The 22,825-nt window shown below is 44.6% G+C and overlaps 1 protein-coding gene across 1 annotated transcript in view; it reads left to right on the top strand.

The window, feature by feature from the left end:
• Positions 1-18,026, top strand: part of LOC102056467 (amine oxidase [flavin-containing] A) — a 37,723-nt gene extending 19,697 nt beyond the window's left edge. The window contains exons 4-15 of the mRNA XM_055701413.1: positions 841-945; positions 1,931-2,022; positions 5,018-5,159; positions 6,993-7,142; positions 8,422-8,581; positions 9,887-9,983; positions 11,533-11,586; positions 12,495-12,552; positions 12,983-13,080; positions 14,542-14,653; positions 16,118-16,180; positions 16,662-18,026. Of these exons, the coding sequence (XP_055557388.1) occupies positions 841-945; positions 1,931-2,022; positions 5,018-5,159; positions 6,993-7,142; positions 8,422-8,581; positions 9,887-9,983; positions 11,533-11,586; positions 12,495-12,552; positions 12,983-13,080; positions 14,542-14,653; positions 16,118-16,180; positions 16,662-16,817 (1,287 nt within the window). The 3' untranslated portion in view covers positions 16,818-18,026. The remainder of the gene's footprint in view (positions 1-840; positions 946-1,930; positions 2,023-5,017; positions 5,160-6,992; positions 7,143-8,421; positions 8,582-9,886; positions 9,984-11,532; positions 11,587-12,494; positions 12,553-12,982; positions 13,081-14,541; positions 14,654-16,117; positions 16,181-16,661) is intronic.
• Positions 18,027-22,825: the final 4,799 nt, after the last annotated feature.

The following is a 22,825-nucleotide window of genomic DNA, read 5'->3' as shown; positions in this document are numbered from 1 at the left end:
TGCTTAGCACCTCAGCTCCTAACTGTCATGGTCCAGTGTGTTCGCTGCATCCTACCACGTGACCTCATGCAAACTTCTGACACACCTGGAAGAGCAAACATTAAAGAGGTTCAAAGCTATTTAATAAGAGAAAATGCTGCCTGCTCATTCGTTCCTCTTTCAGATTAAAGTTATCACAAAGAACCAGGTGCTATTAGATTGTTTTGCTTATTATTATATCACAGGATTATCTGAAACAGTCCATGTTCCTCTTGCACCTGTGTGTCATACATATTGTAAGTGCTGGTACCATTTTTGCAAGTGTACAACATTTTTCTTCCTGCAGCCAAAAACTTTCTTCTTGGCAATGTTTTTTTTTTTTAGGCTAGGTTTCTCCCAAGGTACTTGACGTAATAAAGAGGTGTGTTTGCTTTTAAACCTGTGCAGCTTTTAGGATGCATATTTCAGCAAGCAGGCAAAGATTAGATTCATTCATATGTAATAATGAAGAATGCTTAGGAAAAAGGAATATTACCTCCTTGGCCATTGCTTGAGTCTCCTTAGCCCAGAATGTGACAACCTGCTTAGAACAAATGTACCCCTCCCCATCCCCTCTGAATAAAAAAATGTATTATTGTCCTTTTTAATGTCAGTTCAGCTGCTTTTCCCCCTCATATTTAGCTTCATGCATTCCATTGCTTACAGGCATATTCATTTTAGAAAAAAGCAGGAGGGAGGGGGGGAGGCTAAGTCTTTTGGGGCAAAAGGTCAACCATGTGATGACTGAGAATTTTGTGTTCTTGAGTAATGAAGATATGCTGTGTTGTGTTTCAGTTGCTTATGTTCTTATATGTATTTTAGGGAAAGTCACGCTCTTTCACAGGTATTTCCCCTTCAACATGGAATCCCTTCGTTTATCTGGATTACAATAACTTCTGGAGGACTATGGACAAGCTAGGAAAAGAGGTAGGCTGTGTAAATTGCATCTGTTTCTGCAATGCTGATGTCACCATGTGTAAATCTGGTTTTGTTTTGCTTCTGGCAGGCTTTTTTATTGCTTCTTTAATATTAAAAAATAAGAAACTTCTATCAGGAAAGGTATCTATGTTGCCCACAAACTATCGGGAATAACAGAACTTCCTTACTGAGAGGGAGTTGGTCCAGGTGACCTCTAAAGGTCCTTTCCAACCCAAACCATTCTATGAGAGGATACAAAAAGATCTGGAGGTGTCTAAGATACCTGAAAAAAATGAGACTGAACTTGGTCTTTCAAATTTTTATCAGTTGCCTTACAATCTGGCTACAAACCAGGGTACCTACCGTATAATAACCTTCAAGCATAACTAACTGTATTCCTGCAAAGTTTATTGGGTTTATGTGGTTTTATAGAATCAAATCCATGCATGATACTAGACATTTTTTTTGTCGAACAATACATGCTTTTTAAAGATTCAAATATACAGTAGCATCCTCACATGTCATGGTACTTACATGCAATGGATTATTATTAAGAATTTAACTGTGTAAAAATAATGTAATAGTATCTAGACATTTTTGCTCCCTCTGTAGTTAATGGAGAGATACAGGGGCCTTCGGATGCCCATCTCGGAACTGACTGAATCTCTGACTAGGGAAAGAACTTTTCCCTCAGCTGTTAGAGGACACAGAGGCAACTGAATTAGAATAGAAACCTCACTTCTGGACAACCAAAGGCCAGATGAGTCCCAACATAAGGATATAGTTCATTGGTCAGACAAAGACAGATTTGGCATGCCCAAAGGTGTGAACAGATAATATTCAATTCAGTGAATTTATTCCAAATTTACAGCCATATTCAGGGGACAAAAGCAACTCCTGGCCGACAGCAATCAGTTCTGTGCTACTAGCTAGCTGTGAGTGGGCAATGATAGAGTCCTGAATAATTTATTGAATATTTTGCCTCTGTCTCCAGATTCCTCTTGAAGCACCATGGGACGCTCCGCATGCTGAGGAATGGGACAAAATGACCATGAAAGAGCTGATAGATAAGATATGCTGGACCAAGTACATAACTCTTTCTTCACTTTGAAATCCAGCTGCAGAATGATAGTGGCTCCCTGGAAAATTCTGGGGTACAGCTGGGGTACAGGCAATGCGAGAACAGGAGGTATTTGAGATGACGCTGGTCTTTGTGACGGGCTGTTGTCAGGCGGTGGGCGAGGGCCTGTGGAGGATAAGGTGGTACAGCAGAGCTTGGGCTGGTTGGCAGATGGGTTTAAAGTTGCTGGGGAAACCTGGGGTTTGCCTCGGCAGGACCATGCACGCAGGAATGACAGCATGGGTTCTTCCCACTGTGCTCTCACTTCACTCAGTTGAAGAGCATCTGCCTTTGTGTTTAGGAAAAGCAACATGCAGATAAAATCGGGCTTTGTAGGCATGAGTAAAGGTCACTTGCAGGCACAGAAATGGAGCCAGAAGGAGGTGAAGGGACTTTCCCAGATCCACGGCAGGTTAGGAGCTGAGTGAAGTCCTCTGACTCTTGTCTGTGTCCGCTCCTGCGCAGTTACCATGTGTCTGCTTTTACTGTGTGAGCTGAATCGCATGTACAACAGAGCAGGCAGGTGCCGCTGGCAGACCAGAGAGCATCACACCGTGCCAGAGAGCAGCAGCTTTCCAGTGGTTGCTCAATGGATGGGGCAGCGTGAGACCCAAGGAGGAGTAATGAGCAGCTGTTGGCTCTGGAAACGGGAGAAGTTCAAATGCTGCTGCTTGTTTAAGCAGTAGTGCCTGCTGGGCCTCCGAAACCCTTGGAGGGAAACATGGCAGCTGAGGCAGCCTTTCTTCTTGCCTTTCACCTCCCTGGCTGGTTTGTGCCTGAGCCCAGTCGGGTGCTCTGTGTCTGTCCCAGCACGCCTGTTGCTGCCCTTGCTCAGCTCTGCCCATTGCAGTGCACCCTCCCTCTGCTCCTGGGAAGCTGTCTTTGAATGCCAGCCAGCTCTCCTAGGCCTCTTTGCCCTACAGGGTAGTTTCCCATGAAATGCTGCCAAGCCAGGTCCTTGAGGAAGATAAAATCTGCTCTTCCAAAATCCAGGGCTGCAGTGCTGTGCTTTGTCTTACTCCTCTCAAGATCTTAAACTCCACAGTCTCACGGCCACTGCAGCCAAGGCTGCCCTTCACCTTTTCATCACCCAACAGGTCTTCATTGTTTGTGAGTAGCAGGTCCAGCAGAGCATCAACTCTAACTGGTAGGAAGAGAACCCGAGGTGTGGTATCACCTAGAAAATTGCCAGTGTGTTTTATGTCTACAAGGGACCACACTGTACAAATAAAAAAAGAAACAATATTCAATATGAGGTGACAACACCTGGAAATACTCTTCCTTTCTTTTTTCAATTAGTTCTCTTTGTAAGGCAGAGAGAAGTGTGCTTATACGAGCATTTGTGTCCCCACTTGCTGTGACGGCCCCTGTGGTACTCTGCAATGCTCTCCTCCCTTGCAGTCAGCGTCTCTTATTTGTGCGGCAGTGCCATTTGCTCTTTCATTCTGACTGTGGTTTAGCCCTGTGCCTGCAGCTTCCTGACCAAAATTTTCTATTTGAAATTTATTTTGCTGGCTTAAATCTTGCTACAGCTCCATGTGATACATGCCATTTGTACTGTGTGGTACAGCTGTTTGGACTTTATCCCTCTGTGGAACTGCAGCTTTCTTTATCATTAGTTTTATGAGCCGTTTGCCTGCAAACTCGGATACTTTGAACTACCTTTTCTGTTGCAAGTGCACTGGCTCTTCCTCTTCTAGTTTTTACTGTTCCTCTTAGTCAGGGAGATGGTGGAGTATAAACAGAACTGGGTTTATAGTGGTCTCTCCTGTAACATGCTTCTCTGCAAGACTGCTTCTATTGTCAGTGGTTTTGTGGCACTCCAGTTTTAATGGATGTGCTCAGCTGAAACATGTTCAAAAACTCAGTAAAAAGCTGTTTTAGATCTTCAGGCCAACCCAGATCTTTCTACGCATAGTTAAAAAACATACTGCACTGAACAGAAAAGCTGTTCTGCAGCATTTTCTATATGACTTTGGTCAAGATTATAAAAGATTTGTTTGTCATGTGTCACAGATCAGCATCTACTGACCCTGGAGACTTCACATTCCTCAGGCCTGAACCCGCTGCAGTAGTGTAGTATCGTGGTGCTTTCAGGACTGTGCCAGAGGGTTCTTGTGTGCAGGATGTTTTCATATCCTGGCTAATGAAATAGAAGTGACTGGACTTCATACCCAGGGAAATGAGGTTATAAAAGTTTATAAGTTACAAGGTTCCTTCCTTTAGCAGGTAATTATAAATTAATGTTGTTTTATAAAACTTCATTCAAGTCAAAGACCTTTCATCTTCTTTGCAAAATGATCTCAATTCTCCTAGCAATCTGTAGCCACAAGTGAAAGAAATGGGAATAGCCAGGTCCTCGTTTCCTGCTGCTGTAACTCAGTTTACGTTCAGAGGGCTTACTGTGGTAGAAAGCTGACCCTCTCCTCATGTTTACAGCAATGATTGCCAATTTGGTTTCTCTGGGTTATTTACCATGTCTGATTCTTGGTTTCACGAAAGGTCTGTGCAGGGGGTGAGAGATGGTGAATGTCTTGGCCATGTGGCTGACAGAGTCCCTTGGGGTCTATCAGACCTTGGAAGTTATGTGTCCAATGAGCTCCCCATGGAGGAGAAATGCAGAAGTTTCACTAATTGGTTACCAAATGCATTCTCCTGTTGAGAAAAATACTTTGTTATGATACAAGGAATAGCAGCTGGGAAGCTATTTAAAAAAATAACTAAGGTGAAATCAGTGGGATTTGAAACTGAGTGGGTAAATTATTTGGGAGGGAGGGAAGTGCTGATATAAACTCATTGAATCAGTCTCACTACAAAATAAAAAATGAGATCAATATAAATCATCTTGGCTTTTCTGACTTTAGGAAAGCAGCCCTTATCGAGAATAACAAAGAAAATCCTGAAAGCAGTCAGGAAGTCATGTTTACTTACTACCTGTTTCTGTTCCTGTTTCTCATGCAGAGCTGCTAGAGAATTTGCCACCTTATTTGTGAATATCAACGTCACATCCGAGCCTCATGAAGTCTCTGCTCTCTGGTTCCTGTGGTATGTGAGGCAGTGTGGGGGCACAGCCAGGATTTTCTCCATCACCAATGGGGGCCAGGTACAAAATGTCTCATATTCTTCCTCCTCTCTTGGAACCATAAAGAGCAAGTGTGTTGTGCTCGTCAAAGGCCTGCAGTTAGTGAAGAGAGGAAGAAATACCAAGTGCATGTGGCACCAGAAACAGTTGTGTTCTCATGGGGTGGAACAGCCCTCCCAGCTAGCTCTGTACAATGAGGAATTTTATTAGCTAGGCTTTGAGATAAATTGGGGCAATTGAATCAGTTGTTTTTTCCTGCGTTCACATCAGCACAGTCCTTTTGTTGCTGTTTTGTTGTTTCTTGGCCAGTCTGTTTTCTGTGGGTTACTTAGCACTTCTGAATTTTTTAATGAGTTCAAAGCAAGTGTACTTCAGAGTGAAATAACTTTTTTTGGCATTAGAACCTCTAATGGCAAGAGTTGGAAATAGATAGCAAAAGGCCTGTCCTTCTTGGGACAGCTCACATGGCAGCATGTTTTCTGAGCTACTTTAGACTGTTTCAGGTCATGGCTGCCTGCAGAACATCATGGTTTATGTTATTGTTCTGGATGAAGTTTCAGAAAAGGGGAGAGGGGGCAGTCAAAGTAATTTGGATGTGGTATGTTGGCACCCTTTACTAGCCTCCTACCTCAGTTAACATGGCCTCAGGAAGCATGCATAGCATTTTAGACCTAACCTACTAACAGCAAAAGTGGAGACAGTACCGCACCCTTCCAACTGTGGGGGATAGGGAGGCTGTAGGAGAAGCTGCTTGGAGAGATGCAGCCTCCATTAACGTCTGTCCATTGGGGTAAGAGTAGACAACTGTGTGTCAGAAAGGATGTAAATAGAACTAATGCTGCCCTGAGGCAGGAGCAAGACCTCAGAGCATTCCTCCTCAGGAGCACCTCAGCCACGTTTGCTGTCCCATGTCAGCAACTGCTAGATGTTGCAGCAGGAATTAAAAATAAAACTAATCCTAAGTTACATGTAACTAAACAAGACATGTGGAGAGGGGAAAGCTAGCCTGGGAAGAGCACTTTGTTTTCTTTCTGCCTGGATGGGGCAAGCTGTCTTGCTTTCTACCATCCTTCCCACTCCCCCCAGTCAAAATCATTTGGGCAAAAATGCTAAAGGTTGCTGACTTAGCAGCCATGATGAGTCTTGTAAGACTTCCTCAGGCAGTATTTCAGTCTTTCAGCACAAAGAGACTCTGTGAATCCTTTCCTCCCTGCCAGTACCAGCATCTTCTACGTGAAAGTGAGCCGCTTGATGTAGCGCTGGTGGCCGGTAGATAAAAGAGGGTTAGTGCTTCCCCTGAGCCTCTGCACAGGCATTGCAAGGAAATATGTGTCACAGGTTGTGCTTTTTTCCAGACAGCAATATCTTCGTGTCTTCCCAGGGACAGATAAAGCTCATTGCCTGCTGCACTCGAGGCCAGACCCAGTTAAAAAGATCAGTCTTGCTTCTGAGCTGGTGCAGGCTTTCCCTGTACAGGTGCAAGCTGGTGCCTTTGTCACACATGAGGGTGTCGGTAGCACAGTGATGGATAAAATACTCAAAACCTCTTTTTAATGAACCAATATGTTTATGCTAGCTAGCATACCTGTATTATAGATGTTTGTTCACTAGGCTTCAAGAGTCTTCAAGCCAGCTAATTGAGGAAACCATTCCAAAAGTGGTTTAGGCAGCAATCCTCACTGAGGGTCAGGTTTATGGCTTTGCTCTTCTGAAAGTCTGGGACTCTTTATGCACCCTTAGGACTTGCTGGTTTGGCCTGGAGTTTCTTGATTATGAGCAGAAGTCATATTCAGTGTCATTGTGTGTGATTAATGCTGGTGATTTTTTTGTGTTTCTTTTCTGTTTGTTTTGTAGGAGAGGAAGTTTAAAGGGGGTTCTGGTCAGATATCGGAGAAAATAATGGAGCGCCTTGAAGGCAGAGTTAAACTGGAGAGACCTGTGGTCCTTATTGATCAGACAGGTGATAATGTCATTGTGGAGACTCTAAACCATGAGATATATGAGGTAATTTGATCAGAATAGAAGTAGAGTATGCATTTGGTGGGGGAATATATCTGCTGTAGCTCTTAGCCAGATGTAATCAGGAAGTACCCATTTGTGTGTGTCTATTTCTCAGACTACACTGATGCTCTGTGAAACCTGCTTTACAGATTTATTTATGACTGGGTCTCTTCTTGGTATTCTGCTAGTTAGTTTCTGTCATTACTCTGCTTTTTCTGCCCTAACTTTTCCTGTGATTATATATTTTTACATATTAGTTCTGCATTGAGACCATTTCAAAGAAAGGAAAGTAATGTTCCTGTTCATACCTAAGTTTGTGGTTTGCAGAACAAAAAGAAAAAAAGAAAAAAAAAAAAGACATTTCAAATGCCTTTAGTAAGATTTTGCCTCTGCACAGTGGTGCTGTGAAATGCTCCATCAGTACATGACTACCCACGGTGGCACCCATGGAGTGGCAGCTCCCTTCTGCACACACAGCCCAGCCTGCCACGGGGGTTTGTGCAGGACCATCATGGTCTGCAAAACCCCTGTCTCACAGGTGGCAGTGTTTGGAGGGTATTTAGAGAAAGATAGCAGAAAAGGAAGGGGGTGTTTGACAGAGAAGCTGGTCTAAGGATGTCCTGGAGAAGGGACCCTTCTCTCCCTCCCCCAGGGATTTTTAAACCCTGGCTTCTCCCTCCATGCTGCATGAGTGACAGCCAAGTCAGAGGAGGCTGTCTTCCTGCACTCAGTGGCCCCATCAGTGTGAGAGCACCTGAGAGCAGCATCATCTATTGTAATACACTGTTACCCTGAGCCCTGAAACCAAGCATCCTTCATCGCTCCAGTCAGAAACAGGACCTGCAGGATGGATGGAGCATGTTCAGGAAAGCTGAAATTACCATCAGTGTTGCTTGTCCTGAAGTAGTATCCTGTGAACGTGCATGACTTTTTTTAACAGCTTATAATTTTGAAAAATGTGGGTCGTGTTTTCCTGGGGATGATAAAAGGCAGTTTTACCTATGCTAGATCATCTATCTTGCCCCATTTCCCCACCTGCCTCCATCCAAGTATCAGCTCTGGTCCTGTAGTATCTGGAAAGCTGTCAAGCATCATCTAACCACAAAACAACATGTTTTTCCCAGATCCTTTTTCTGAAGTGGCAGATTTATTTTGGTCACCTGGAAATACCTGTGTGGGAAAGCTGTTAACAACTAATAAGGGTGTCTTTCAAACATGTCCTGTAGGGCAAGCTCATTGAGAGGCAGCGCCTTGTCTGTACTGACTGTGGTTTGTGTTTCAGGGCAAGTATGTGATCAGTGCTATCCCTCCGATCCTGACAACGAAGATTCATTACAAACCAGCACTACCTCCAAAGAGAAACCAGTTAATTCAGCGTTTGCCTATGGGGTGTGTCATAAAATGCATGGTGTACTACAGGGAAGCCTTCTGGCAGAGGAAGGGTATGTGGGGAAAGTGAAGGACTTGGGAGCCCCATGCGACATGAGTTTTGAAGCTCTGCTATCTGTCAGTCAGGGAATAAATCTAAGGCAGGGTTAAATGTGCAAACCACAAACTGAAACGCACAGAAAAGTGAAAGGTAAAGCTCCTTAGAAAAGAGAGCTCTTCCTCCAAGCTTGGGTGCACACCTTGTCCCAAACATGAGTCTGGACCCAAATAGGATCCCAAATCTCATTGTTGCTAGCTGAGAAGGGATGACAGAGAACAAGCAAGGTTTCTCTGGGAAGCACTGCTGAAACTAATGCACAGAAGCAGTGACCTTGCAGCAGCAGGTCCCCACTTCTCCCTGCCAGGGACAGAGTTAGGGCAGACAGAGAGAATTTATAGCAGATGACAAGGAGAGCTTAAGGTGTAAGCAAGACCTTGCCCTGTTTTTAATCCTCTGATCTACAGACTTGATATCTCAGAGTACTGGGAAAAGTAGCTTAGGTTTTTGTTTAACTCCGGATATTTTTTCTATGTGTTACAACATCATGTGTTTCTCAGCTTTAACTGATACTATTTCCAGAACAGTTTGTATGAACAGATTAGTTTCCACTTCCTATGAAACAATACTGAGAGTTGCACTGGGTGAGAGTATTTCTTAATCAAAAGAATATTATTTTGTATGTTTCAGGGCATAAACCAGCCCTTGGGATTAGAAGAAAATGTAGGCAGGTTTATGCGTTGTTATCTATATGAGATTTTTTTGCGTGTTCATCTGAAACATGTACTGTTGTGATACTAGATTAGACAGCCTGTGTTTCTGCCACTTTGCTGTTATGGGACACTATTCCTGACAGTCTTGTCATCAGCAAAATGAATACAGGGTGTAAATCTGAGCCCGCACTGACCAGATGTAATTACACTGGGTTTTGTTGCTGCTGTTGTTGTTTTGGCCGAAGTAACTCATGGAATGAACCATCATAGTTCTTGCTACATCCATTTATTTTTAATGTTTATCCCCCCTAAATAGAAAGCCAAAGAGACTTGCAATAATCCACAGAATTTCCTTGCTAAATAATAATGGAATTTAAATATGACTTGCGTAAGTCTGTGTATAAGATCTCCCAGAGTCAGAGGGAAGAGAGGAAAGAGGCTGTTACAAAAACACTTCAGACATGTAGGCGTTATTGGTAACGAAGGAGTTTCTGTATAGTTCCTTTTGTGGATAATTTTATCTGCTCATTACTGGCAGAAAGAATGGTCATCAACAAGTTTCTCTGAAATAATTTTGTTTCCTCTCACCCCCCACCCCGCTGCCTTAGGTTATTGTGGTTCCTTCCTCATTGAGGATGAAGAGTCTCCAATTGGAATAACCATAGATGACACGAAACCTGATGGATCTTTCCCTGCCATTATGGGGTGAAGAGCTTCTAGCCTATACTTACAAATGTTTATTTCTTTTTGTCTGAAGGAGTGGGAGGAGGAGGAAGAGGGGACATGGCCAGGTTATATCAGTGGGGACCACTCCCACAGTCTTCACAGATGGAGGAGAGCACTTCTGACAAGCCTTTTGTGCCTCTCTAGTCCGTATAAGCTTTCAGATTAAGTATCTGCTACAGATATCCCAATGCAAAGGAGATGCTTGGGAAGGAGTTCCTGAATTCAGCTGTAGTTCATTTTAAGCATTCAGTTAATGGTTTTTTGCTGTGTAATGGATTTAGAAATAAATCCTTTTCTTGAGTAGCTTTGTGAGCCTGTGTTCAGCTTATGTTGGACCTTGTATTTAGTGCCTGGGCCAAAATGAAAATGCAGTTGTCCAAGAAATCCTCATTTGCCTCCTCTCCCCACGGACCCGAGGCAGAGCAATGAACATCAGCTGGTGGCTGAGTGGGGCAAGCAGCCATGCAGTGAAGAAATCAGGCTTCTGAAGAAACTGCCAAGTAAAAAAGTTGTAGTTTGGACAAACAGATAGGAAAATATGTAACAGCATTGACTGGCTTTTAGAATAGGTTAAGCCAATATGAACAAACAGTATTTACTAAAGCTTCCACTGGTGACACTGCCAAAAAATGGCCAATATAAATATCAGGTAACTACTTCTTAAGTATCTGGCAAGGAAAGCTTGCCACTTCTACTGAACTGTACATGTTTATGGCATGTTCGAGGCTTAAAAACTTCTGTGACCTAAGAGCAGTAAGCCTCCTCCAAACCGCATATGGCAAACAGGCTTCTCCTTTCTCCTTGTGAATTGATGCAACTTTCTGAAAGAGTGCAGGAACATACTTCATCCCCCGGGTATCTCCACTAAGGTCAGATTAACTAATTGCCAAATCTGTTTCCTTCAAGCTGAATAAGTATTCACCCCGGTTCTTACAGGACTGGTCCATGACGCTGTGCAGTGCTTGTCAGAGCAGCAGGCTCCTGTCACTTATTGACACCAAATGACGTGGGCAGTGGTACAGCCAGCTGTCTGCAAGACTTCAAAAGCTCAGGAAAACTCAAGGTCTCAGTCCTTTTGAATAAGACCTAGGTGTAAGAGGGTAGGCAGTGCAGGGTACTTTGCTGGATGCTGTCATCTCTCTGCCCACTTTGGGTGTGACTTTGCTCTCCTGAGTCAGTGGGGATGGAGAGAGAGTTCATTCCCACAGAGCAAAGTGAGGCCAGCGCTGGCAGCTTTGAAAATGCGCTTGCAATCTGCAGCTTCCTCATCTGGTAGCTGCCAGGCAGTCCTCTCTGCCTGCCCGCTGGGAATGCATGCACTGCCTTTCAGCTGACTCCCCAGGGTACCCTGCACAGGCCTTTTCACCCATGTGACCTGTAATGAGGTATGATGAAAAAATGTCAAGCCCATTACGTACCGGTGAAGTGATCTGCCTGTCTTTTTTTAGAGTAATTTCAGGTAAGAGCATGCAAATCAGCTGGGGTGCTGACACTGCATGATATTTATATGCTATATTTTCCTTTTCAGTTTCATCCTTACCAGAAAGGCCATTAAACTGGCCCATCTCAATAAGGAAGAGAGGTAAGAGTTCAGAAACTGTGAATATTTCAGAAGCCAGTCAGTTCTCTGGGATGCTTCCCCACAGGAATGTGTGTGAATGTGTGTGCGGGTGCATGCGTACACATGCACAGTGCAACTACCAATACTGGAAATTGGGGCAAAAATTGAGCTTTTAGTATAAACAGGCCAAGACACTAATGCTAATATCCACCCAGCTGTGGATATTTCTGAGTTTCCGGGTCCTGCCCGCTCTTCCGTGTTATGACAGACTTACCAGCTCTGTGTCTCTGTGTGGACTGAGAAGATTTTCCAAAGACGTTCCCAGACTGCATCACCACTAAATGATGCTTCACCCCAGGGATATAGGGAGCGCTGACATGCCTAGTTTTGGATGTCCTTCACATTCAGACTGGGTGATAAAATTTTTAAATCTCTACATTTTCAACAATATGATTTCACCATTAGTCTGTGAAATGAGCAAACAGGACTTTCTAAATGAGATTTTTGGTACGCATGCAAGTGAAAGAGGAGTTCTGCTTAGGAATGTGAGCGGTTTTCTCTCATATTTTGGTCTCAGCTATAGCAAATCTGTAGGGATTTCATTGATTTATATTGCTTCTCTTCTAGTCTTACACCAGTGAACAAGAGAATGAATTGGCTTTGCTTCCTAAAATAACAAAGATTTAGTTTTTTTAGAGCTCGTTGCCAAAATCAACCTTCATCTCCATTCCCTGCTCCATCTTGGATGTCACATTTATGCATCAACATTTGAAATATATATGTTAACAACTTAAAATGAGACTTAAAAACAAAGCCAAGCACAACTTTATTTCCAATGTATTGCAATAAATGTGATTTTTTTAATAAAAGCAGTAAGTGAGAGGTGTTTTTCCACCTTTTTTTTCCTGACTGATCTTATTTTCCTATAGGAAGAAGAAGATCTGTGAGGCATATGCCAAAGCAATGGGGATGGAAGAGGCTTTACATGTAAGAAATGAATGCCTGTTTTCACCTCTGTTGTACAGTAATGTTGCTTCTTTGTTCTGGAGGATGAAGCTGAAATTCCTGGTACCTAAAATGTGTACCTAAACCTGCATGTTGTGCCATACAGTCTGTAGTCCCAAGGGGAGTGCAGCAGCATCTAGTACAGGAAGAAAAGAGCTGCCAGTCTCACTGTTTACAAGAACAGAGAAGGGAGTACATGGTTTAATTTGTCCTGTCATTTCCCCATGGGAGGCCAGTGCTTCTGTAAAATGCAAAGATTTGTTTTGTGCAGATGAATAGCATTAGCTAGATGAAACGGCACTCCTTTGACAGGTATCCTTAGCTTGTTTTTTCCCTCTTCAAAGGAAATGGATTCTTTATTTCCAATTTCTCTGCCACTGTTTCACTCTCTAATATTTGCTGATACTTACAGCCAGTGCATTATGAAGAAAAGAACTGGAGCATGGAGCAATATTCAGGAGGTTGCTACACAGCCTACTTCCCACCAGGCATAATGTATTCTTACGGAAGGTAAGACAGAGAATGCTTTGCTCTCTAATACACATTTCTTAGCTTGTGTACGATGATATACCTTATGCAACAAACTTAACGGTATATGTAGCATATTGGGGGAACTCCAACCCTCCTTCCACTCCCCTACTCCCCACCTAACAAGGATCTTGCTATTGACTTTAATAAGAGCAGATTTTCTCTTGTGACTTTCAAGGAAACAAAACACAGTCACAAAGGACCCATTAGAGCCACGAAACCTTTCCCCACTAGGTTACTTACAATATTTGCCACTATGCAGTATTTGCAATAGATCCCTTTAAAGCTAAGACCTTGAGGGCACACATCTTGGACAGATGAAGAGTCCTTGTCTGACTGTGTAGGTGGAGCATCAGGTTCTGGTGAAGCTGGTTGAGTCGCATCTGGAGGGGAAGGCACAAAACCCTTATATGAAAACTCATTTGCTTCTCCCACCCAGCAAAGCCTCCCATGCTCTCCCCACGCATAACTGCTGTATTCCTAAAGGAACATGTTAGATGATACTGATTAATACTAGGTATAGCACTGAAAAGTGTGTGGAAGGCACGGTTCAGCACATAATGGGAACAACCAGACAAATCTTGTATCCATAGCCAAAGACCAGACAAACCATGTAGCACATCACAGTGTGAGCTCCTGAGCATGTCCATCATGGAGTTACACCCTGCCTCCGTGCCAAGACGCGTGTGGGAAGAAGTCACCTCGTGCACTGGCTTGTCTGTTGTAATTTATCTGAACACTTGGGTACTGATCAGTGAGGCCTCTGGCCTGGGGAGGCTGGTGTCAGGCAGACAGGGAGAACCTAACGGGGGGTTAGATGGGAGCCCTTAGAGCAAGCATCTCTCTCTGTGGGAAAGGGAGCTCCTTGCCTGTGGCTGGGTTGACCGGTATGCTTGTGCAGCTTTGCACAGCTGAAGGGCTGGCTTATGTGACCCTACAGGGTGAATGCAGCTCCCTGAATGCTGAGGCTTTCAGCTGCTCTCCCCTTTTGGCAGGACTGGCAGTCAGGCAAGTCCAGCCCCCGAGTAGAAGCTGGTATTAGTGACCTATCACTGCAAAAATGTCATTCACATCCTATTGTAATGGCAGGATAACAACAAAGCTGCCATGCGGAAGACATAAATCTATCAGCTGCCCTGCATTTCTGGAGGCTGTTAGGATTATCCCTTATCCCAGCACTAAAATAAGGCTCATGTTATTTTGCACAGAAGCTGGGCACTGATTTATGCCTTAGATTTTCTCTGTCTCAGATCTTGAGTTTTGTGTACAGAAGCAAGTAGGTGGTCCTGTGGGTACAGTTCATGGCACCATACTCTCCAGCCCAGGTTTGTAGGAATTCTGCAGAACTGAAGTTGAGTGCCCCGTCAAAATCCGTAAGTTGCTTTCAGAAGGATCATCGCCTTCCTGTTACTTGTCATCTGACATTCTCCATTTATTTTGAAGGATCATTCGGCAGCCCATTGACAGAATCTACTTTGCTGGCACAGAGACAGCTACCCAATGGAGTGGATACATGGAGGGGGCCGTACAGGCAGGAGAGAGAGCAGCCAGAGAGGTACAGACTGTTGGTTTGCTTTCAACGCCTCTATTAAAAGGCTAAAAAGGTTTAAGTACAGCTTGGAGAGTCTGATTTTGTGCATCACACCCTGTAATTGTGCAGAGGTTCCTAGAATTGATGGGGAAGAATCCCAGAAAAGGATGTGAGCCATAGCCTTCTTTTTTTTAATTAACTTTACTCAGTTTGCTATTGAATAAAGTGAAACCAAAAATCTCACCTGAGTCAGAACGTTACGCGGTGTGTCTCTGCACTGGAGACTTAAAATGCAGCTCATGCCATATACCTCAGGTCTAGAGGAAAAAACCTCCAACCTGATGCTGCCTTTAGATATACTACCACAGCTTCTAACAAATTAATTGCTGTAGGTTTTAAAAGCCATTTAAGTCATTACAAATGCTCACAGCTATTTCCTATGCAGCAATCTGGAAATCTGAGCGTTGTTCTTATTTTTGATGTATCCCTTCTGCTTCTTCTTTTACGAGGGAGTGCTGTTAGCTCAGCTTTATGAATTCATAATGGTTGGCTCTGATAATGTCTGAATCTCCTCAGAATGACACATTTGGACTGGATTCCCAGTCACAGTGAAATCCCTTTACAACAGTCTGGAGGGAGGGAAAAAAGCCATTAAAGGGTGTACATTACAGTTACAACTACTGTATGGCAGGGCCACAGAGTTGTTATTTAAGAGAAAATCAGCCCTTTGCTTCCATTTGACAGAATGTCATACTCACCTTATAATTCTCATTACCTGCTGTGTTTCATATCGCCTAATTTTTCTTTCTCCATGCCTGTGAGCAGTAGTTACAAAGACAGTGAGCTGTCTCTTCTGGAGACAGTCGTTTGCCCCTGGGAACCTCCATGATTCTTGCACTCAGTTTATTCAAAAGAAAAATCTTTAATGAGCTTTGTACTGCCAAATACTGAATAGCCAAGAGATAACTTTGTCATTGTATGCTTTGAAAGACCTAGAGTTGTATTTCTCCTTTTTCTAGTTTGTGATCCAAGCAGCATCACTCCTAACAGACTTTGTGTCCTGAGTGTGTGGTGGTAACCTCACCTTGCTATTTCTCCAGCTGTCATGTGAAAAAGCATTTTCACTTGTACTCAGAAAAAAAATTAAAATAAACATCTAGAGAAGCTGTAGTTTTTGTGGATTCCTGAGTGAAGTCCTACTTTTTACAAATGATTCTGTGAAACTGTCCTTGCTTAAAACACTGGTTAGGCACAGGACTGTTTGATGACAAGCTGTCATATATTTACACAAACTACCAAAACTGCCTCCATCTCTCTTTGCTAATATTAGCAGAGAGATCATTGTACATTTTCTGGTTTACTTTCAGCTAGTCATAGTTGTGCCTTTTTTAAATGTCACCTTGCTCTGACTCGCTCTGCTCTTCCAAAATGGAAAGTAGTGTGGGTTTTAATTTTTTCTCACGTGGTACAAATAATTTGTTTTCCTAGATACTGTACAGGATGGGGAGGATCTCAGAGAATGAAATTTGGATGCCAGAGCCGGAGTCAAAGGTAAGCCAGACTTTCTTGTCACACAGTCAGGCTGAAGCTCCTGCTTCAGTAATTCCTATGGAGCTGCCCCCAGGTGAGGTTTGGGTTACGTCACATGCTGATGGTATTAATTGTTTTGACTTGTCCAAGGAATATTGTTGCCCCTGTCTGAGGAGTGGATGGCCGAGAGCCAGGGACAAAGAACTCGGAGCCTGGGGGACTGCAAAATGCAGGAAATAATCCTACTTCTGCCCATTCCCAAATCATGGTCTTAAGCCAAATATAACCTCCTTCCAGTCACAAGCAACTCCACCTTCACTGTCCTGTAGCTGTTCAGGATGACAGAAAATACATTTCACAGCCATGACCCTCCACCCCCATGCTCCAGTCTGGTCCTCAGGAGAAACCTGTGATCTCCCCAGCCTAGTGGGGCACATTTGCTGCCTCCCCTCTCATGCAGTGAGGGAAACTCTATAGCAGTACCATCTCCTTTCTCCCCCAGGATGTCCCAGCCCGACCATTCACCACCAGCTTCTGGGAGAGGAACCTGCCCTCCGCACCAGGATTGCTGTGCCTGCTTAGCTCTGCCATCTTCTTCACCTCTGTGGCTGCTGCAGGGCTGTTTGCCTGTAAAAAGGGACAGCTAATTCGAAACTAGCGGGGACCACGTCTGGTGGAAGCTGCATACTCCCTCTTCTTCCCTTTTACCAGATGATTGTTGGTTTTGGAGAGAAGTGCCACGGACAGCAGGAAAGGGCAAAAGTCATTGTTCTTGTGATTTTTCTTTTTAGTACCATAATTAATGCATCAAATCTACTGCAGCTGCTACCAGCTAAACAGAAATAAATCAACTGTGGGCACATTTTTCTAATTTCCCTTTCCTTTTTCCATCTGTTTTGATTGGACATGATCATATCGATGGTGCATTCCTAATACAGACAAGGCAAAATGCAGATCACACCTTTCCCAAAAGGCAGAGAGGCCTTGGAGAATGTATTTGTTTCTACTCACTGCTTTATTTTTTACCACACAAGATAATAAATGCCCTTATGTATTCACTTCAGTTAGCAGCTCAGAATATCTGAGGTTATTCCCATAACATCCCTGCTGCACGGAAGAGATTACCGTGCCAATCAGATGTAGAATTGCCAAATTAATTTTCAGATGCGTTTGATTAATTATTAATCATTGCAATGTGAAACTTAACCACGAGCTGGATGAAAAGAGGTAATTAGCACGAAGCAGCTCACTAAATGGTGAGAGAGGAAGCACGAGTGGACTTTATTCTGCCCGCTACCGAGCAAACATCTGTGATTCCCTGTTCTGCAGGGTGCCTTCGCCAGCACAGCACGGCCACGGCGCAGCTCTCGGTTACTTCCTGGCCCAAGAGCATCTGATCCAGCCAAGCCGTTTGCTGTTAAACCAGAGTGAAATGAATTAGCAAAGTTAAATCCCTTCTGACTTGCAGCAGGTGCTAGCTGTTATTTTCCAAATGGCAGCAGTTTCCTGGCTCCCTGTCAATTTGCTGCCCCTCATTTTGCTTGTGATCTGCACCGCCAATTCCTCCAATAAGGAGAAATATATTTGGGGCTTGAATTACTGCCTTGTAGATTACAGTAATTGGGTGCATCTGCCTGTTCCACTCTTATTATGTACATGATACACTTAAAATAATCACTTTAGTGTTGAACGAAGTCTGGAATATATGTTTCACAATGTACCATCATTATGCAGTCTTTTTGCCATGAAATGTGAGCATTGTATGTGTCCATGAACTCAACTGTCAATCAACATGGGTGAAATGTGCCTTTCCATAGTCCTGAAACCTTGGTAAGAGGAGCTCTTCTATAAACTTTTCTTGAGAATCTTTCTCGTGTTACTTTTGTGAGTTTGTGGAAGGTGATGTTTCTCTAGCGTGTGAAGTCACTAGGCGCAGCACATGCAGCAGCCACCGAACCCTTGCTTTGCTTGATACGATCCATATGTATACACCAACAGAAACACCTACATACCCAGGATGACGTCGCTCCTGGCCTCTACTTCAACCACATTTGTATGCACACAACAAGTGCAGGCCAGTCTCAGCCTAGGTGCTGGTGGGCTGCAAACCAGAAGCTGTTTCCAGAGGGAAGGGGTGCTTCAGGTGGCCCCTTGTCATCAGATGTGAGCAGGTGCTCATGGTGCCAGTGTTAAGCACTGCACAGGAAAGGTTGTACTGATGGTACATGTCTCCTGAGCTACTTTGTTCATTGATCCCCATTCTGTGTGGGGATCAGCCAGCCACTACCAGTTTCTCTGGCAGAAAAAAAGCCTGAACAGATTATTTATAAGGTGACCATCTACATTTTAAGCTTCAACTTTCCCATCTACCTTCAACTTACACATGCACTTCAAATTACCCTCACTAGAAAGGAGAGAATAGTCTCAGTAGGAAACAGCAATGCTGGGTTTTAAATACATTGAACTGTAGTATTATATGCTTGTTTAAAGGATTTTTGACACATCGTTTGACAAGTTGGTTTAGCATCCAGCTTAGGAACATTTTAAGAGGGAGAAAAGGGACTGACATGAATTGCTGTTTGACTTGAGGGCTCCCTGTCGAATATGCTCCCCCCAGCTCCAGCCACTACCAGGCTGGGATTCCTGTGCACCAGGACTACCCCTTGCATGCAGCCTGGCACAGCCCCAATGCCTGCCTGAGGGCTTGGGGAGGGAGCACGGGCTTGCTCCTGAGAAGCCTTTTGTGGTGTGAAATGGTTCTGTTACGTGCTTCCCCCCGGGGATATTTTCACTGCCTGAAAAACACTGTCCATATCTACTCAAAAATATTTATCCGCGTATTTGTGGCTATTGGAACCATTCATTTTTGTGCTGACTTTAAACTTGACATCTGAATTTCACAGCTTTTGTGTGTGCACACAAAAGTGACCCCAAATCATCTGGAATACACCTGTGAGCCAACACCATCCAGCTTCACTCTTCACCTTACCCACGCACTTCTACTGTAATTTGTTTGGGTTTTGAACTGCAAGTTCGTTTCAGCTGAACCAGTCCCAAACAGGGCCAGGTACAATGTTCCCTGTTTTGAGAGAAAAAGCACATCTCGCTGCTGTGGGATTGGTAAGCACAAATGAAATGAAAGAGGTTGGTTGAAATCAGCATTTCTGAAACTTCTGCAGCTCCCTGGCACCACACTGCTGCCGAGAAAGGGCAGCGTTTGTCGGAGATTATAGACCAGTTTCCATCCTGCTTTAATGCCCTTTCTGACAATCAGAACAATTTCCCTGTTTAAACATTAAACATTTAGCTTAAATATTAAACAGCCAGGCATCTTTCTTAAACCAATTTTGAAACAGAATGGGACCGAGTTTATCACCGCTGACAACTCTCCGAGTGAGCTGCTGCTGTTATTAAAACCGTGAGGCTCAAACCCTGTGGAAACACCTCTTTCTGCTGGGGACCAAGTGGAGTCCTCAGCCAGGCTGTGGGGTGGGAAAGCCTGCTGTGACTTCCCTAACCAGGGGTGCTCGGTGCCCCAGTTTTTGAAGGAAGAGCCCTGCACTCCCCTGGGGGAGGTGGGAGATGCTCTGTCCTCTCAAAGTAAGGGATGAGAAGGGAAAGGCCAAGGTCCACACCAAGTCCATCAGCACCAGGTGGGAACTGAATTGCATTGACATGCCTGTGAAATGGGAAAGCCTCAGGTGAAAAGGATGCTGTTTGATGTGTGGAAATAAAGCGAAGACCAGAGCAAACACTGGCAGAAGGAGTAGTGGAGGGGAAGGAGAGAAAAAAAATCAAGACTAATCCTCCATACTAGCAGCAAAATAAGATGCACCACGGAGCAGATAGATCAGGTGGTCTGAAATAAGCAAGCGGAGATGATGCCTGTGAGAGAACCTGCTTCTTTTTAAATTAAGTTGCTGGTTGTGCTTACAGATACCACAGCAGCTGTGCCCAGCCCCTCAGCATGTCACATAATCAGCCTTTTAACACCTTTGAGAGCCACAGAAATCGGCATTGGGGATGGGAAAGCACCTGTAAGCATCTCATGCTTCCCACCACCTTTCTGCCCCATTCCCTTCACCTGCAGCTGCTGCGTGTGCAGCGTGGCATGGCAGCCCCCACCCTGGATGTCAACAACCAGCCCCATGGGGACAGTCACCCTGAAACAGGCCAGGCTGTTGGGCCACCAGGAGCTGGATGGGCAGAAGGTGCAAGAGGAATGCTGCTGACTGGCTTCTTTGCTGCATCACCCCAACAAGGCTTTCCTTCCCTCATCACCTACTGCCATGCAACCTCCAAAATGCCCAGCACGCAACCTCCAAAACGCCCAGCATGGGAACTGACAACCCAAACCTCTCTGGCTGGAAACCCACCATATGAGAGTGCTGAGAAAGGGCCACGGTCACGAGGGTGAAGAGCTGGGTTGCAGGGGCTGCACGCTTTGACACCAGAGCACATGAACATCCCCCAGGTCAGGCAGCATCTCTCCAGCCGTGCTCCTTGCTCAGGGCAAGGGGGAGAGCTCTGACCGCGTTCATGTGGGGTGCTAAAGGTGTACCCAGCCTCAAAATCCACTCGGGGCGAGCAAGTGGCTGCAGCCTGTGCTTGGGCTCTTCAACAGTCATTCACCAGCAATACTTGCAGTTCACATTTGATCCAGCCCCCTGTTTCACACTTGATCTCTTTTCCCAGGATCAAAGATACCCCCAAAACACTGGCACAAATTAGCATTACGTATTTGAATAAAACACCACCCGGGGGATGTGCCAACAGTCTGATGGGCTGTAAACTGCAGGTTTACCACCAGGCAGTTCCTTCATTCCATTGACCAGGTTCTGCTGCCTGGCAGCAAGGGCTTTCCCCAGCCAGAAACCATGCAGGGAACAAGCTGGGGACTGGTCTTACGTTCTCTGCACAGAGCTCAGCTCCCAGTTCAGCATCAAGAAATAGAAAAATGGACAAATCCAGAGAGTCTTCTTCTGTGGAAACATGATTTTAGTCTGTTCTTTTTCTTTTAGGTCGTTTCTCTTCCATGGAGCAGTTGGAAACAGTTTTGTTTTGCAGATGTTCCCTGCAACAGTTGCTTTCCACACACACATAGAGAAAGCAAATTTCATCCTGGTGAAAATCCAGAAGGAGAAATTAAACGTGCTCTTTGTCTGTGAACTGTAACTTTTTCTTTTCCCACTCAGCTCCTGCCCTTGGTAATACATGCTTCGGGCTCCAGCTGCAACTCCTGTTCTGCTCTTTATTTGTAGTGCTTGGCTTCCCAGTTTCTGTTCCCTGTTTCTTGCTCTGTTTGGGGTTTTTTTTGGCCTCATCTTACACAGCAGAGACAGAACAACGCAGGACACATCGAAGGAGCAGGGAAAAAAGTTGCCCAAGCAAAAGCACATTCCTTACAAGAGGAAAGGGAAGCTTTAGCAGAGCGGTGCTGGCAGCTTGCTGGGTGCCAGAGGTCAGCAGTGCCTCCCAGCTGCCCATCTCCTCTTCCAGGGGTTCCAGGAGAGACGTGATGTGCCCCGACCTATAACCCTGAATGGATCAGACAGGGCTGTGAGCTTGTGCTGCCTATGACCTTAACAAGCATAAGACAATATAAGGCACATGTCCTTTGCGATCTCTATCTTCCCACTATTACTCTTTCTCCATGCAATGTAACTGCTAGCTCCACTGCCTCTCAGGCAACGAGAAGACAGCTTCCACCCAAGATGGAGTTGAAAATGAAGCAAAGGACGTTATTACTGCTTGTGCTGGCATTTGAACTTTCACGATCAGACCATTCACTTGAAAACTCCTTGGAGCATTTTCATCAAAACATCAGTTAAATCGCAGATGTCTGACCCAAGTACAAAAGCCAGAGCCACTTGCGGGGCTACTACTGTGGGCAGACACCAGCTGCAGACAGCTGTGCTGGAGCATGGCCGGCTGCCTGTTTGCACAGCAGCATGGCACAGCGGGCTCAAGGCTGAGATAAAGGCTGCCATCTTCCGGCTATGTAACAGCAGTATTTCATCACCTCACAAACAAAAATGTGGCAGAAGCTTAACATTTTGATTTGCAGAAAGGTCTCAGTGGGTATTTCTGCACTGGTGCTTACCAGTCCTGTTGGGTACCCAAAATATCAAACTCTGGAATGGAAATACACTAAAAGAAAGGGATGCAAGTCCCCAGCTTCAAGCCCCCGTTCTCACCCATCTCCAAGCTCAGATATGTCATGCTGGAAGAAGCAAAGGCACGCTCCATCCCTGCAGCTTCCATCCCTGCAGCCTCTGTAGCCAGTCCCTGGCAGAAATCAGGGCAATGAAATGGCTGCTGCACCACCCCTCTACTGGCACCCCAAGACTTCTTCCGAAGGGCAGCATGAAGGAGCTGGAAATCTATGAGTACAGGTCCTAAATGCACCTGAACACTCGCCTCCTCTGAGAAGGGGCTTTCTTTGGAGGCAGTTTGCTTTACAGAGATAAATAGAGGTGATGGCTCAAATATGAAAAAAAACCAAACAAACCAAAAAACTCTGAAAAAGCACTTCAGCCAAATGCCAGCTCGTAAAGGAATTATTGGGAAATAACATAGTTTCTAATTTAGTTTAATATTTTTGTTCCACTTCAGGCTGAATTGGCAAGTGGAGGCTGGAGTAACATCTCCCCTTGATTTTGATTA

This window comes from Falco cherrug, chromosome 2 (assembly GCF_023634085.1).
Source record: "Falco cherrug isolate bFalChe1 chromosome 2, bFalChe1.pri, whole genome shotgun sequence".
In the NCBI taxonomy this organism is placed as follows: Eukaryota; Metazoa; Chordata; class Aves; order Falconiformes; family Falconidae; genus Falco; species Falco cherrug.
This window is presented reverse-complemented; position numbering and strand designations above follow the sequence as displayed.